General features: G+C 47.0%; 1 protein-coding gene across 3 annotated transcripts in view; it reads right to left on the bottom strand.

The window, feature by feature from the left end:
- The window catches only part of CACNA2D4 (calcium voltage-gated channel auxiliary subunit alpha2delta 4), a 123,574-nt gene extending 115,199 nt beyond the window's left edge, over positions 1 to 8,375 (bottom strand). For all 3 annotated transcript variants that reach the window (XM_030263628.4, XM_072923883.1, XM_072923884.1), the window contains exons 1-2: positions 8,242 to 8,375; positions 3,499 to 3,580 (exon numbers count right to left, since the gene is read on the bottom strand). In XM_030263628.4, coding sequence (XP_030119488.4) covers positions 3,499 to 3,580; positions 8,242 to 8,348 — 189 coding nt within the window. In that variant the 5' untranslated portion in view covers positions 8,349 to 8,375. The remainder of the gene's footprint in view (positions 1 to 3,498; positions 3,581 to 8,241) is intronic.
- Positions 8,376 to 13,412: the final 5,037 nt, after the last annotated feature.

Here is a 13,412-nt window from a genome sequence, read left to right as displayed (position 1 = left end):
GCCACAAGCCCTGCCCATGGTGCCTGGCTGGTGCTGAGACCGCAGCACACACCCAGCTGTGTCTGTCCCTTCAGCTCCACGTCAGGGCTCTGCCAGGAGAGAAGTGATCTCTGCCAGGCTGGGCTTTAATCAGGCCCTGCTGGGGGGAGCAGGGTAATCTCTCCTGGGAAAGCTCACCAAGGGGGGGACACAGCAGCACGGGCAAGCACGAGCTTCACAAAGTGACCTGCCACCAGCTACCTTGCACCACAGCCTCAGTTAACAGCAACACGGCTCTTCCCCCTCTCTGTTAAATTCTTTCAATGTGCTTTTGATATACTCACAAGTAGATGTTACTGGGGTAAAAGTAATCATGAGAAATCAAAAGCAGTCTGCTAATGGCATGCACGTCTCAGCCCTGAGATCTAGCCAGAGATGGGAAGAAAAAAACCCAAGATAAAAAAAAAAACAAACCAATTTTGCAAAGTTCCAGTTTGCTAAGGAATACACCAGGTCTGAGCTCAAATCCTATTTGAGCCTTTTTCCTACAAATGAACCAGCTACATGCCTGTATTCCTGCCATGGCAATCTCTGCCTATTCATCCAGGATTTTCTAATGGTGGGCAACAGAGTAGTGATTTCATACTGCCACCAGACTCTGTGGCTGAAAGCCAGCTCAGGTGCCTGCAGTTGGCCAGGATCATCCTGCACAACCTGTGCTTGGGGTTCAGGCTATCAGATCATTTTAAGTTACAGAATGGGAGTCAGGCTTGGGAGAACTGGCTGGAAGGATCTGATGTTTGAAAAGAGGCCAAAAAGTTAGCTCAGCTCTAACAGAAAACCTTTTCTTGTTCATCTAGCACTTAGCATTCCCTTAAAACAGCAAGAGTAAATCATTAAGATTCCCCTTCTGCCGTGACGGGGGTGGTGATTTAAAAGTAGAATATCCAGAATTCGGTATCCTAAGTTTTATCTGTGAACAGAGATATGTCACCAAATATATATTCTTGTTCCCACCTCCATAAAATTCAGCCTATTGAAGTACACAGTGCTGCATTACTCACTGCTAGTGGAACTAAATTAAGAGTGTGAAAGACATTCCTTTCATCTTCACCCAGGAAAGTGTCTTGACTGAACTTCTCAAGTTTGTCTGTTCTTTGCCATGTTTTTTGGGCTTTCTAATAACAGCAGGGCAAAGCTGTGATGCAGGGTAAAAGCCTACCCTTGGGGATTCAAGGGATGTCTGTTAGCTCACCAGGTCTCTGGGAATTATATAGCCTGGTAGGAAGTCAACTAATGGAGTTTGCAATATGATTTTAGGGTTCTTCTGAAGGAAACAAACAAGAAGTCCAAAGAAAATTAAGCAAACTCCAAACCACAAAAGAAAGTTTATTACAAGTATTAAAGACAAGGTTTACATGCAAAGCATTCAGTAACTGAAGAATTATGACTCTCACAGCAATAATAAGCTGGTTACTTCAAGACCATTAGGCACAAGAGAGACACGAAATAAGATATAAACTGAGATAATAGCACCTTCTGTATTTCCTCAAAGACAAAATGCCTGTTGACTTAGACAAGCACTGAGAAAAGAAATCACCTGGACCTCTGTACTGTGCTCCCCACCCTTCTGCTGGTCTGGGCACAACCATACAAGCAAAGAAATATTTGATGTGAAAAACAGGAAATAGCCCAAAAAAGAGAAAGGTGCCTGGGGAGCAGGTAAATCCATGTGTTTAATTTCTAGACTTTGGTGTGTTTGGCTCCCCAGGCCTAACATCTGTGCCAATGAGATGATCTGCATAAAGTTATTTGGGGTTTGCCAGGGTGCATGAAAAGGATAATTAATAGTAAAAGATCTGTCTGCATCCACTTGTCGTGCTGGAGGTGCCAGGGATGCAGTGGGAGCTCTCTTGGGATGGTCCCTGCTTTGAGATGAGGAATTGTGAGAAGGTGCCCAAGCTACATAAGGAAAAGGAGGCTGAGAGAAGGACTTAAGTGAGTGCTGGCTGCTTCTCTCCTATTTCCTTATTTCCCAGGGAAACAACAGGAGATGAAAAAGCTCAAGAAGTGGGGTTGAAAGATAAACTTGAACTGCTTAAACTGCTCAAGTTAAGACAGGGCAGAACACAACACAACATGAATTTAGGAGATGATTCTTTGCTGGAGTGTTTACAGAGCAAGCCTGGATCAAGCTCATCTGTACCCCCTGCTCAAAGTGACATTTTCCTTCTGAGTCACAGACACTGTCCCCTTTGCCTCTGGGAGCTATGGCTTGGGGACTCCAGGGGACAACAGAAAATGAGGAAGCATCATCAAAACTCTGAAAGCCTAACTTCTGCCTGAATCCACATCCTGCTGCAGCTGCCTCACAGGTAGTGCAAGAAGAACCTTTATCAGGGCTGACAGCTTTTTATTGCAGGGCAACTCTTTCCTCCCAGCCTTGGTGATGGATGCTGAAAGCCTGTCCTGGTCCAACCTAGCAAAGTTAGTGCTGCAAGATAGCATTCCTTCCTCCAGGCAAAAAGCAGCACTCTGGGGACAGGGAAACAGGGCTTAGCAGCAAGGCAAGGAATGTGATACCCAAATCCTGTGTTTTGCATGGGATGTGGCTATAATTGCAAATATGAGGACACAAATCAGGCACCTAGAAGGTGTAAGGGGCAACTCATGGCTTGTGTTGGAGAATCCGAGAAAGAGCAAAGAAAAAAGAAGTGGATGGCCACAAAGTGGAGTGTGCATTCCTTTGGATGCAGTCAGCAGCCATCAATGCCCCAAAGCAGCACTTGAGAGGTGCAGAGCAGAGATGCCCAGGTCTGAAAGAGGAGCAGCCATTCACCACTGACTTAAGGAAGCTTCTCTACAGCTTCAAAAGGGACCATTTGTTTAAAGCCCCTGGAGCTGCACCCTTGAATGCTGGTAGAGAGTTTACTGCAATAGTGCCTGTTTGGTGAACAGGCCAAACAAAGCTCTGTCCCCCTGGCTTCCAGGGCACCTGCCTGAAGCAGCCAGAAGGGCAAAATGCAAAGAATTGATAAACAACTGGCTGAATATGGATGAGAAAGCAATAAAAAAAAAAACAACCCAAAAAACCAACCAAACAAAAAAACAAAACAAAAACCAGTGTCCCTGGAGAGATCCAGGAGGGGATGATGGGGTGACAATGAGCAGGTGAGTGACAAGTAGCAGAGAGACTTAGGGAAGGAGGAATGAAAGGTCAGCATGGGAGAGCAGGAAGTGATTATCATAGGGGAAATATGAGAAGTGCTGTTAAAAAGTATTTGTAACAAAAAGTGGTACAATTAAGGTGGTGCTCAGCAATGGCTGATGAAAGCAGGGATCTCCCTCTCCAGTTCATGGAGCATGGCCACAGGGCATCACTCTGGGCTTAGGGATATGGAGCTCCATGGTTTTAAAAGACACCAGTGTCTTATTCTTTCCTCCACCCTGGGGGAAACCTTGGAAGGCACACGGGGAAGTGACACGAAGCAAAGGGAACCCTCACAGATTTTTGCCTACCTTCTGCAACAGGAGAGAGCCTGAGTACTTAGTCACAATGGAGTACAGCTCCCCACCAAAGGCATCTGCCCAGGACTTCACCCTAAAAAAAGGGCCAAAAGAAGGAAAATCAGTGTTAATAATTCCAATTCTGCAGAGCTGGTTACTTCTTCAGACAGGTGAGACTCCATTGCCCTGAGTACAAACCCCTGTATTTCTCTAAGCCACTCTTCCACAGTGGCAATGTTTTGTCCCCAGACTCCAGCCAGACAAGCAGCAAGGCAGGAGATAGTGCTGCTCTGGGACATTCTACCCAGGAGACTGGTGAGCAGGGAGAAACACCGAGTTCTGCTGGTCTCAGTCACTGTGCTTGGCGTGGAATTTGTCCCACCTAACTTTAGATTTAGGAATTTGGTCTTAGATAGCATCTGAGCTCCTTCTGTTGCTAGCAAAGGGAAATAAATTGCTTTCTGCAGACACCTATTTGTCTCTTCTGACAGGCCCTGGGGTGAAGGGCTAGACACCCAGTGCCAAATCTGCTGAAGAGAAATAAGTGTCAGGACTTAGAGAAGGTGTCATGATTCACCCCTTGGGTTCAGCTTCTCCAGCAGAGCAGTCCAGAGACTGATGAGCCAGACGAATTCTCTGCTCTCACTGGTGGTGCTGCTGCTTGATAATGCCACAGCTGATGATGCACATTGTCAGTGTAAAGCACCCCCACTTGTGCCATCCTGGAAACAAGGATGGGATGGCAGCGATCCCACATGGAGAACATCTGGATGTTGAGGAGCAGCCTGAACACTGAGCCACCCAAATCTAAATAGGTGGCTCCCAAAATTGATAGAGCACTTAATCAGCACTTACACAAGCTATGTTAAGCAGCTCCACCTCCATGCAGCTCCCTCAACAAGGATTCACTTCAGAGAGATTTATTTAATGCAACGAGTGGCCTTCTCCGCTTACCAGAACACACCACTTATTTATGATGTGCAGAGTCTTACCTACAGCTTCTAGGGGAGTTCTTTGAGTCCCAGGCAGGCTTTAACCTCAGGGCCTGATTTCCCAGTGCATTGCACCACAAATAACACAGCAACAGAGATGAGCTCGGGAGAAAAGCCAGCACAGCAATGGTGGAATAATCACAAGAGCTCACTTCAAGCTAGGAAAGCCTGCTCAGACTCCCCCTTGCACACAGGAACACACAGGCTTTTTTAAACACATAGGGGATGGTTTGGAGCAAGCACCAAGCTTCAGCTCTATACCTCTCTCCACTGCTATAAAAAAAGCATAAGAGAGTGGGTGCCTTTTTAAATCAATCCTTAATTGGCAATGAGGCATTCATGTTTAACCACTCAGTGTGAACTAGCACCAGCTGAAGTCAATTTTTTTTTTTTTTGCATTGTGCTCTGCATCTTATTTTGAGTGCCAGAGCTTTTATCTCATTTCATCCTTAGAGAAAAAATAATACAGATATTATCATTTCATCCTTAGAGAAAAAGGAATACTGATATTATCTAGAGACCAGGATTTATTGGGCTATATCAAAGTTACTCCAGCAAGCTTGGAATAAAAGAGGAAACGGGAAACAGGGATCCCATGGGATGCTTTCCTGTTTGTTGTAGTAGTGACTAATCATTCCCTTAGATATGAGGATCTCTGGATCAACGTTTAAATTGATGCCCATCTGCTGCTACTGGCTTTATTAGTTCTATGTAGGAGATGTTTTGTGCTGAATTTAACTAATATTTTCCAGTCTCCTCGCCTTTTACTGTAGAAAAAGAGAACCTAAACATGAGGAGATAGTAATTTCAGCAGGGACTTTTATTTTTACCCCATTTCCTTCCCCCCACCTCTGTTTTGTGTCATATGTGTAGTGTGCCTCTACTCCTTCCAGCCCTCAACATTCTTCAACCCAGCAGGGTGGAAGAGTCTGTGGTGTTAATTCCTGATTAGTGGGTGCAGTTGAGCAACTTCTTGAAAGTTCTTGAAACTTCCAGTAACAGCAGAACTTGAATTAAAAAAGGGATTTGTATAGTTTTGGGATGTCTACTCTCCTTAGGAACTGGTATTTCTTCTGGTCTCAAAGCAGAGGAAGAACAAGGCACAAAGACAGGGGGACCAAAGAGAGGGCCAGAGACTGGCAGCTCTGGAGGAGTGGTTGGAAAGTTAAGGGGCACAGAGGAACGAGAGGGCTCAAAGGTCTCGAATCCCTGTGTTACAGGGCTAAAGTTTGTGTCATTAAAAATAAACGGTGGCATTTTATGGAAGTTGAAAAGCAGGAAAGTGAAAAGGCGGAAATACACTGGCATTTACATATTTACAAGACAATTATTTTCCAGGGAAATGAGCAACCTTAGAATACTGGGAAATTAAGGCCAGCCTGCTGAACTTAAATAGGTTCCCTTATTTTTTTTTTTCATAAACAAGAGAGAGAAAAGGTCAGTCTGAAATTCATTAGGTTGCAGAGAAATTTCTTTTAAGGTCACTGGCTCTGTCCATCTCCAGAGCAGGTGTATAAAGGCAACAGGAGCAGCCTAAGGAGGCCACACCAGGTTGATCTTTGCCTCTCCCACCAGCATTTCCCAGTGCTTCTATTAGCCCAAGAAGAAGCCAGCCCCAGCTCCCCACCACTCCTCCTGCCCATGCTGTGGCTGGTGGGTGAGCAGAGCTGTGTCCAGCGGGGAAGAGAGGTGGTTTGTGTGCTGAACTTGCACCCCAGAAGCATCACTAGGAACTGACTGAGCAGATTTTTGCACTGCTGGAGTTGGAGATGAGTGAGCTCTGGAATGAGCTGGCGGTGATCCAAGCACGATGCAGCAAAGCCAGACACAGCTTGGGAAGCAGCACAGCCCAGCCGAGCCTTGTGTCACCTCACCCTGATCGAACCCAGCTGCTGCTTGAAGGACTCTGCTTTTGTGTCCCCAAAATGTCCCCGTGTAACCCATGAAACAGAGCCATTTTCTGCTTACTCCCTCTGGGCCTCTGGCCAATGTATTTCTCTGCTGAAATTTCATTTCAAAAGGGTGACTTTTGTGTTTTGGTTAAATTCATGAGTGGATTTGAAACACCAGGGATTAATTCAGCCATTGCTCTGGTTTTAGTACCAGAGGAGAAAAGCTCTTTTTCTATTGTTTATTCTTCATTCTTGTACAGGAATAAGTTCCAAATTGTGCAAAGTGACGTAAATATTTTTTTTTTCAGTAATAAAGGGCTATCACATTATAACAAAACACATCAGAAAAGGTTTTGGTCAGAGATTGTCTGCCTCTAATCCCTGCTCTTGTATTCAGTGGCAAGAACAGCAGAAAGGACAGGCTGGCTTCTAAATGCCACAGGCTTCAATGCTGAAAGGTATTCCTATGTGGTATTTATCCTGAACATGGAAAGTTGATTTGCATGGTTTGAAGCTGGCAGAAGTTGGGTTTTATCTTGTGTAACCTCTGTGTCCTTTCTGTGAAAGCCAGATCAGAAGCACTTTTGCTGGGAAAGGGCTTGACAGTGCAAGAATAGAATTGGTAGCAAACTTTCCTGAGACCCTCGTGGATAATGTCAGTGCAGCTCCTGGTCAGATGGATTGTATTGGTGGCACATCTGTAAAGGCCTTATTGGCAATTTTTGAATAAAAATATTTCCCCAAATGCAGGAAAGGGCTTAAGGTGACTTGAGTTGATTTTTCAGATGTCCCCTTCTCAAACTGGCTGGCAGTGTTGTATCATCTCCAGGCCAAGCTGCTGTCCTGCACCCACAACCCCATCCCAGCTCCCCAGAAGCTGCCCCACAACAGCTTTTACCAATGGCGGTGCTGACATTTCTAATCCTTGGAGGATTTAACTTGTCCAAATCAGCTTAACAAGGTGAAGTTTTTATAAACTGGGGTCGCTGAGAGCTGTTGGGCTCCTGGGAGGCTGCCAGGGCTGCGTTGCTGGCAGGGAGCTGTGACAGCCTCGTCACACGGACACACGCAGGCCTTGGCACACTGCAAACCCTCACCCCAAAAAATGCATCAAGAGTCCCTGCGTGTGCAGTGCATGCACAAACCACGGCTGCTGTGCTTTGTATCGCAGCTCAGCTTCTCATTGCAGCTCTGGGAAAGGCCATTACGCCTTCTGTAGACGGGTGGAGCAAGAAGTGCTGAGGCCTCTTTATTCAGCCTGCTCTCACTAACATCCTTTGACAGGCACACACGTGAAAAAACACGGCTGTGTGTATTACCCAGGCCCTTTTCAGCCAGCAGTCATCCAGACCAACGCAAGGCACCAAAGCTTCAGAGCTGCAAAGCTTGCTCTGCACAAAGGGGTGTATCATTGCTCAAACACCTCATGTGCTCCTTCCACAGCAAGAACCTGGCTAGCACTGGGTGTTCCTGCCATCCTGAAACCCAGCAGTGCCTCCTGAAACCACCCTGCTCAACTGGGAGCTGCCAACCTGGGGCCACTCATGTCTGTCTTTAAACTGGTTTTGCCTTCTACTGCCCGGTGCATTAAGCAGAGCATTAATAGATGTCAAAGTACTTAACTAAAGGAGATGAGTATCATTGCTACGCCTGACGAGTGGGGAGGAAGAGTGGAGAGCATCCTAGCCTAGACCTGGGCACACAACTGGTGGCTCCCATGTCTGCATCCTTTGCCAGGAGCCAAGGAAGGGAAGTGCCACCCCCTGGAACCATGTGCCCCTCCGGAGGAGCCTGCCGGGGAGGCATCCCCACCCTCCTGTCCGTGCCCTCGGCATCGCCCCTGCACGCCAGCAGCGCACAGAAACACTCACGTCTCCAGCGGGATCTTCGTCTGCGCCCTGGCACAGGGCGGGAGGCAGAGCAGACACAGCATCATCCAGGGGACAGCCCAGGGCCCCATCCTCCGGGCAGCGGCCATCAGCAGGGGCTCCTGCCGGCGGCGTGCGGGGCCTGCCCGCCCTTCCTGCTGCCCTGGGCCATGCTGCCGGCCCGGGAGCCCTGGCGGGGCGGGGCCGAGCCCCGGGGGCACCGCGGCCGCCTCTGCCCCGGGAGCGCCGCTGCGGCTGCGGAGCGGCTCCGTGTCCCGGCCCGCGGAGCGGCTCCGTGTCCCGGCCCGGGGAGCGGCTCCGTGTCCCGGCCCGCGGAGCGCTCCCGTGGGTGCGGAGCGGCTCCGTGTCCCGGCCCGGGGAGCGCTCCCGTGGGTGCGGAGCGGCTCCGTGTCCCGGCCCGGGGAGCGGCTCCGTGTCCCGGCCCGGGGAGCGGCTCCGTGTCCCGGCCCGCGGAGCGCTCCCGTGGGTGCGGAGCGGCTCCGTGTCCCCGAGCGGCCGCTCCAGGAGGGAGCTCCGCGCTGGGAGCTGCAGCGTTCGTAATCCCCTGCCAGCCCTTAATCCCCTCGCCAAGCAGCAGCAGCCGCAGATTTAGGGAAGTGGAGTGGGATAAAATCACCCGGGATTACTCTGATTTCTGAAGACGGGTCTTGGCTTCTCCAGCCGGAGGTCAGGCCGTGCCTGCTTTAAAGGGGTCGCATCCACATCCCCCAAACCTTCCCTGAGCTTTGATCTCTGCCTACCAGGGTCTCCCCGAACTTTTGTGTTTTGGTTAAATTCATGAGTGGATTTGAAACACCAGGGATTAATTCAGCCATTGCTATGGTTTTAGTACCAGAGGAGAAAAGCTCTTTTTCTATTGTTTATTCTTCATTCTTGTACAGGAATAAATTCCAAATTGTGCAAAGTGACGTAAATCTTTTTTTTTTTTTTTCAGTAGTAAAGGGCTATCACATTATAACAAAACACATCAGAAAAGGTTTTGGTCAGAGATTGTCTGCCTCTAATCCCTGAAGGTGGCAGCAGGTCCGTGCTGGCCCCTGCCCGGTGCTCGGGTTTGCACCGGGATGATGAGGCTGGGCAGAGCCTTGCTGGCGTCCAGGACAGCTCCAAGGCAATTGCCCAGGCAATCTCCTTCTGAGCCACGGCTGTGGGTCTCTGGCCAGGGCAGAGGAGGGAAAATGAGAAGGAAAGCAAAAGAGACATGAAAGAAAGGGCTCTGCCAGTTTCAACTGATTGCCTCCTAATGTGAATGATTATTTATTAATATCCAGACCTTTCGGTTTGGCCAGCGTTCACTTGAGATTGCCATTCCCTGGTCTGTGTCTGGAGAGCAATGAATCAAAGGAGCCCAATTGCCGAGCTTGATGAATAGCAGGAAGCGGCAAACTGCACGCTCGGATGAGGGACACACTGTGGAAGCTCATTATTGTCACGAGAAATATGAATTATAAATAACTACAGATATGGCAGCAGAAAGAGCATAAATCACTGCTTCAACCTGTTGAGCAGCTTGACTCTATGGCTATCAATTAAGCCATTTATTACAGAACCTTCCAGTCATCTTTTGCACATTTACAAATGACTTGTTTAATGCAAAATGCAAATGTTTATGTAAAATGCGATGTAAAATGTGAAGCCATACTAGATCATTTGGTTTCTCTAAGAACATGGAAGGGGAAACTGGCTGCCAAAGCACTGAAATAAAATTAAGGCCCATGGTATAGATGGCAACTCTAAGGAAAGTTAACTGTATCCCAGCCAAAACCAGCATAGATGCAGTTTAAATGGGATAATAGAAGTGACAGAGGAAATACTGCAAAGGGAATAAAACCAGGAAACATTGAATAGAGGTTAAATTGTATGATGAAGAGGCTAAAAGCCTGTGGTAAGGAATCAAGTAATTCCAGGAATAACTCACCTCAGGACAGGATGCTTTTGTCATTTATTACAATATTTACTCCAGACTGAATGTCTTACTGAGAATTACAATCTTCTTCAAGCAGAAGCTGTGGGCCTGGAGGGCATAAATTTCTCTTATGTTTTTAAGTCTGTGCAAAGGGTTACACAGGAAAGTCAAAATGGTTCTTTCTGACCTTAAAATCTACAAAAGAATCAATTTCTACACAACACTCAAGAGCCAGTGCCTTTAGCACATCACATGGCTGCACAGCAGCTGCCTGAGCCAGCTTTGGAAGGCAACAGGCACAGCAGATCTGGGGCCATGTAATTCACCTCTCTCAAGTGGCCAAAATGTGCTGCCTCCTCCTGCCTCTGCAGCTGGAAATTAGGAGAAAATTGCTCTTAGAGGAGCTGGGAAGACTGACAATGAAGGCGTCATTTATCTGTGCTTATCAGGATTACAACTGAGGGGTGGCATCCAGGGTGACAGGCTTCCCTGCCTGGATACTTGAGGGAAGAGAGGATAAAAATTCACATTCTGGGAAAAAAAACCCAACCAAAATCTGAAATGAGATCTGAAGGCAGGACCATTAACATTTTAGATAACATTTTCTCTCCACTTTGCAAGGAGCCATATAAATTGTTACTGTGAGCGATTTTTGCAGCTGGGACCCAGGTTAATGCAGAGCCCTTGTCTGGGTGTGTTTGGTAACCCCTGAAACACTGGCAGAGAAGGCAATGAGACAGCAGCATGCTGAACTGGGAGATCCAAATCCCTTTATTTGGATTTATCTCATTTACTGGATATATCTCACTTAACCCCTTAATGATCTAAAATTGCAAGGAAGTGAGATTGGAAGATTAAATGAAAATAACACTGAAAACTGAAAACCCCAGGTGCCTGGAGGGGCCTTAATGGGATTAGTGTGCATCCAGTTGCTTCTGCAGAGCTCAGCCTCCACCGTGTGTGAGCACAGTTGGAGCAAAGGAAGGAGATAACAGCAGGGGCTGACTGGGGAAAAAGAAAATGAAATCTGTGAGAAAGGATGAAAACAAATACATAACAAGGAGTGAGAACTTAAGGCTGCAAGAGATATGAAGTGAGCAAGTGCAGCATTTTAGAGCTACATTTGCAAAACCACAAGGCAATAAAAAAATACCAGTGTGATTTTGTGCTGTAAACCCAGGCAGGGGAGAGATTTACCTGCTCTATTTATTTCTGGTTTGACCAAAACCAGAGTTTGGATTATCATGTTATGGGAAGAGACTGGCAAATGTTAGGACCTGGAAAAGAACAAATCCCACCAAAAGACTGGTTAAGAAGTGTAGTTTCACAGTGGGATACATACAAGGAGAATGCATGTAAAACAAGCCACAATGGGAATAAACCATGTGGCCTTGTTCCCAGCAGATGCATTTATCTGAGATTTTAACCTTGTGTCTCTCCTTATCTCTTGATAGGGCGACTTAGATGAGCATCTGGCCACAAAATCTCCTTTCTACGCTGGTCAAATACTCTGTGTTTGAGCTGGTGTCCCGTTGAGGAGACATGAGGATGGTGTCTGTGCCTTGTGTGAGCAGGTGTGACCATCCCCGGGGTGCCAGTACTACACAACCCAATCTCTGTGTCCCAGTAGCTGCCAGGGGAGAGGATCCTTGCCAGAGGCGGTGATGGAAAAGTACTTTTAGTCATGGTTTTACTGACTGGTCATGCACATCTCTTGGTGTGAGTTTGTGGGTTCCAAGTTGGGCAACTCTCTGGGGGCTCACCTGGCAGGGGAGACCCTCCTGGAGCAGTTCTGTGTCAGGAATAAGAGATGCATTGGACTTTTTCTGTCTTCAGCTTCTGTTTATTGTTATCTTATCAAAACTTCAGCACACTGTCTGCACCAGACTCGGCACGCAGGAAAGCAGCACAAAAATGGCTTAAAATCTCTTGTTACAAGGTCTTTTGAGTCTAATAAAAAACTAAGCTACCCAGTTAAGAAGTGACACCTGAATTTTTTTCCATTTCTAACCCACTAACTGACCCCTAAAGACCTGCAATTCAGATTTTTCTACCCAATTACAAGATACCACCTAAACCCAAGAAGAAAGAGGAAGAAAGGAACTTGAGACAACACCCTGTACCCTCCATCTTGTATCCATCTGTAACATCCTAAAAATCCTAAAACCTACATTTTTCACCCATGTGACATACTACACTACTCTCTACAGTCTATTTCACACTTGTGTGGTTTCTAGTTTACCTTGAGACTTTGGAAGTTTTCTCCATGAATGAGGGTCAAAGTCAGTGCTCCCCTGGGGATCAGGACACCCCAGAGCAGGCAGAGAAATATTCCCAGTGCCCTGGGATTGAGTTTCATTGCTGTGGAGAGTTAACAACCTGTGCAAGTGGAGTTTGCAGAGGTGTGGATGTGATGGGAATGGGAAGCAGCTGCTCCTGCAGAGTGGTGGTGCTGTAGCTGACCAGGGGAGGTGTCCCCAGCTGAGTGCTGCCTCCCAACCCATCTGGTCCCATCAGGAGCTGTGCAATCCCAGCTGAGCTCTGGGAAGCAGGACGATTTGGACCACGTGTGTCCTCCCAGAGCCCACATCACACCCGTGGGCTCTGGACATTTCTGTCTGCAGACCCATTCATCTGCAAGCCACACATTCTCCCTGTAGTTTATAAAAGCAGCCACATAGGTGTCATATTAATTAATGCCTTTGTCTGGTTACTTTGCCTTTTTTCCTTTTAGTTTTTTTCCACAGCTCTGCTCTAAATTTAGACTTGTTTAAACACTCCAAGATAAAATGAGCATTTTTTAAAAATTTGTTTTTGCTAGCAGCATTTTAATCCCTCATCAGACACAGTGTTCTGAGCAGTAGAAAATTCAGGGCACAGAGGGAGACACCGAGGGAGAGCAGAATGCACAGGAAACAAAGAGCACTGGAGCATCTTCACACCACCTCTGAAGCCATGGCAAGAAAAAAAAATGAATTAATTATAAAAAAAAAAAAAGAAAAAAGAAAAGGAAAAGTAAGTGAAAGCAGATGCTCTGTTTGGGCAGAACTGTGAGCAGTTCTCCCCCACAAGAATGCAGATTTCCTGTGTGCTGCCACAAAAGCAGCCAGAGGGAATGCGAACTATATCCTTCTCTCTCCACCATCAAAGGGTTAAACTTAATCTTTTACATTTCAAGTCCACCTGAAGGAACTTGATTAAGAGAAAGGGAAATCCCATTTTAAAAGAGATTAAAGCCTTTTGTGAT

Source organism: Taeniopygia guttata, chromosome 1A, assembly GCF_048771995.1.
Source record: "Taeniopygia guttata chromosome 1A, bTaeGut7.mat, whole genome shotgun sequence".
In the NCBI taxonomy this organism is placed as follows: Eukaryota; Metazoa; Chordata; class Aves; order Passeriformes; family Estrildidae; genus Taeniopygia; species Taeniopygia guttata.
This window is presented reverse-complemented; position numbering and strand designations above follow the sequence as displayed.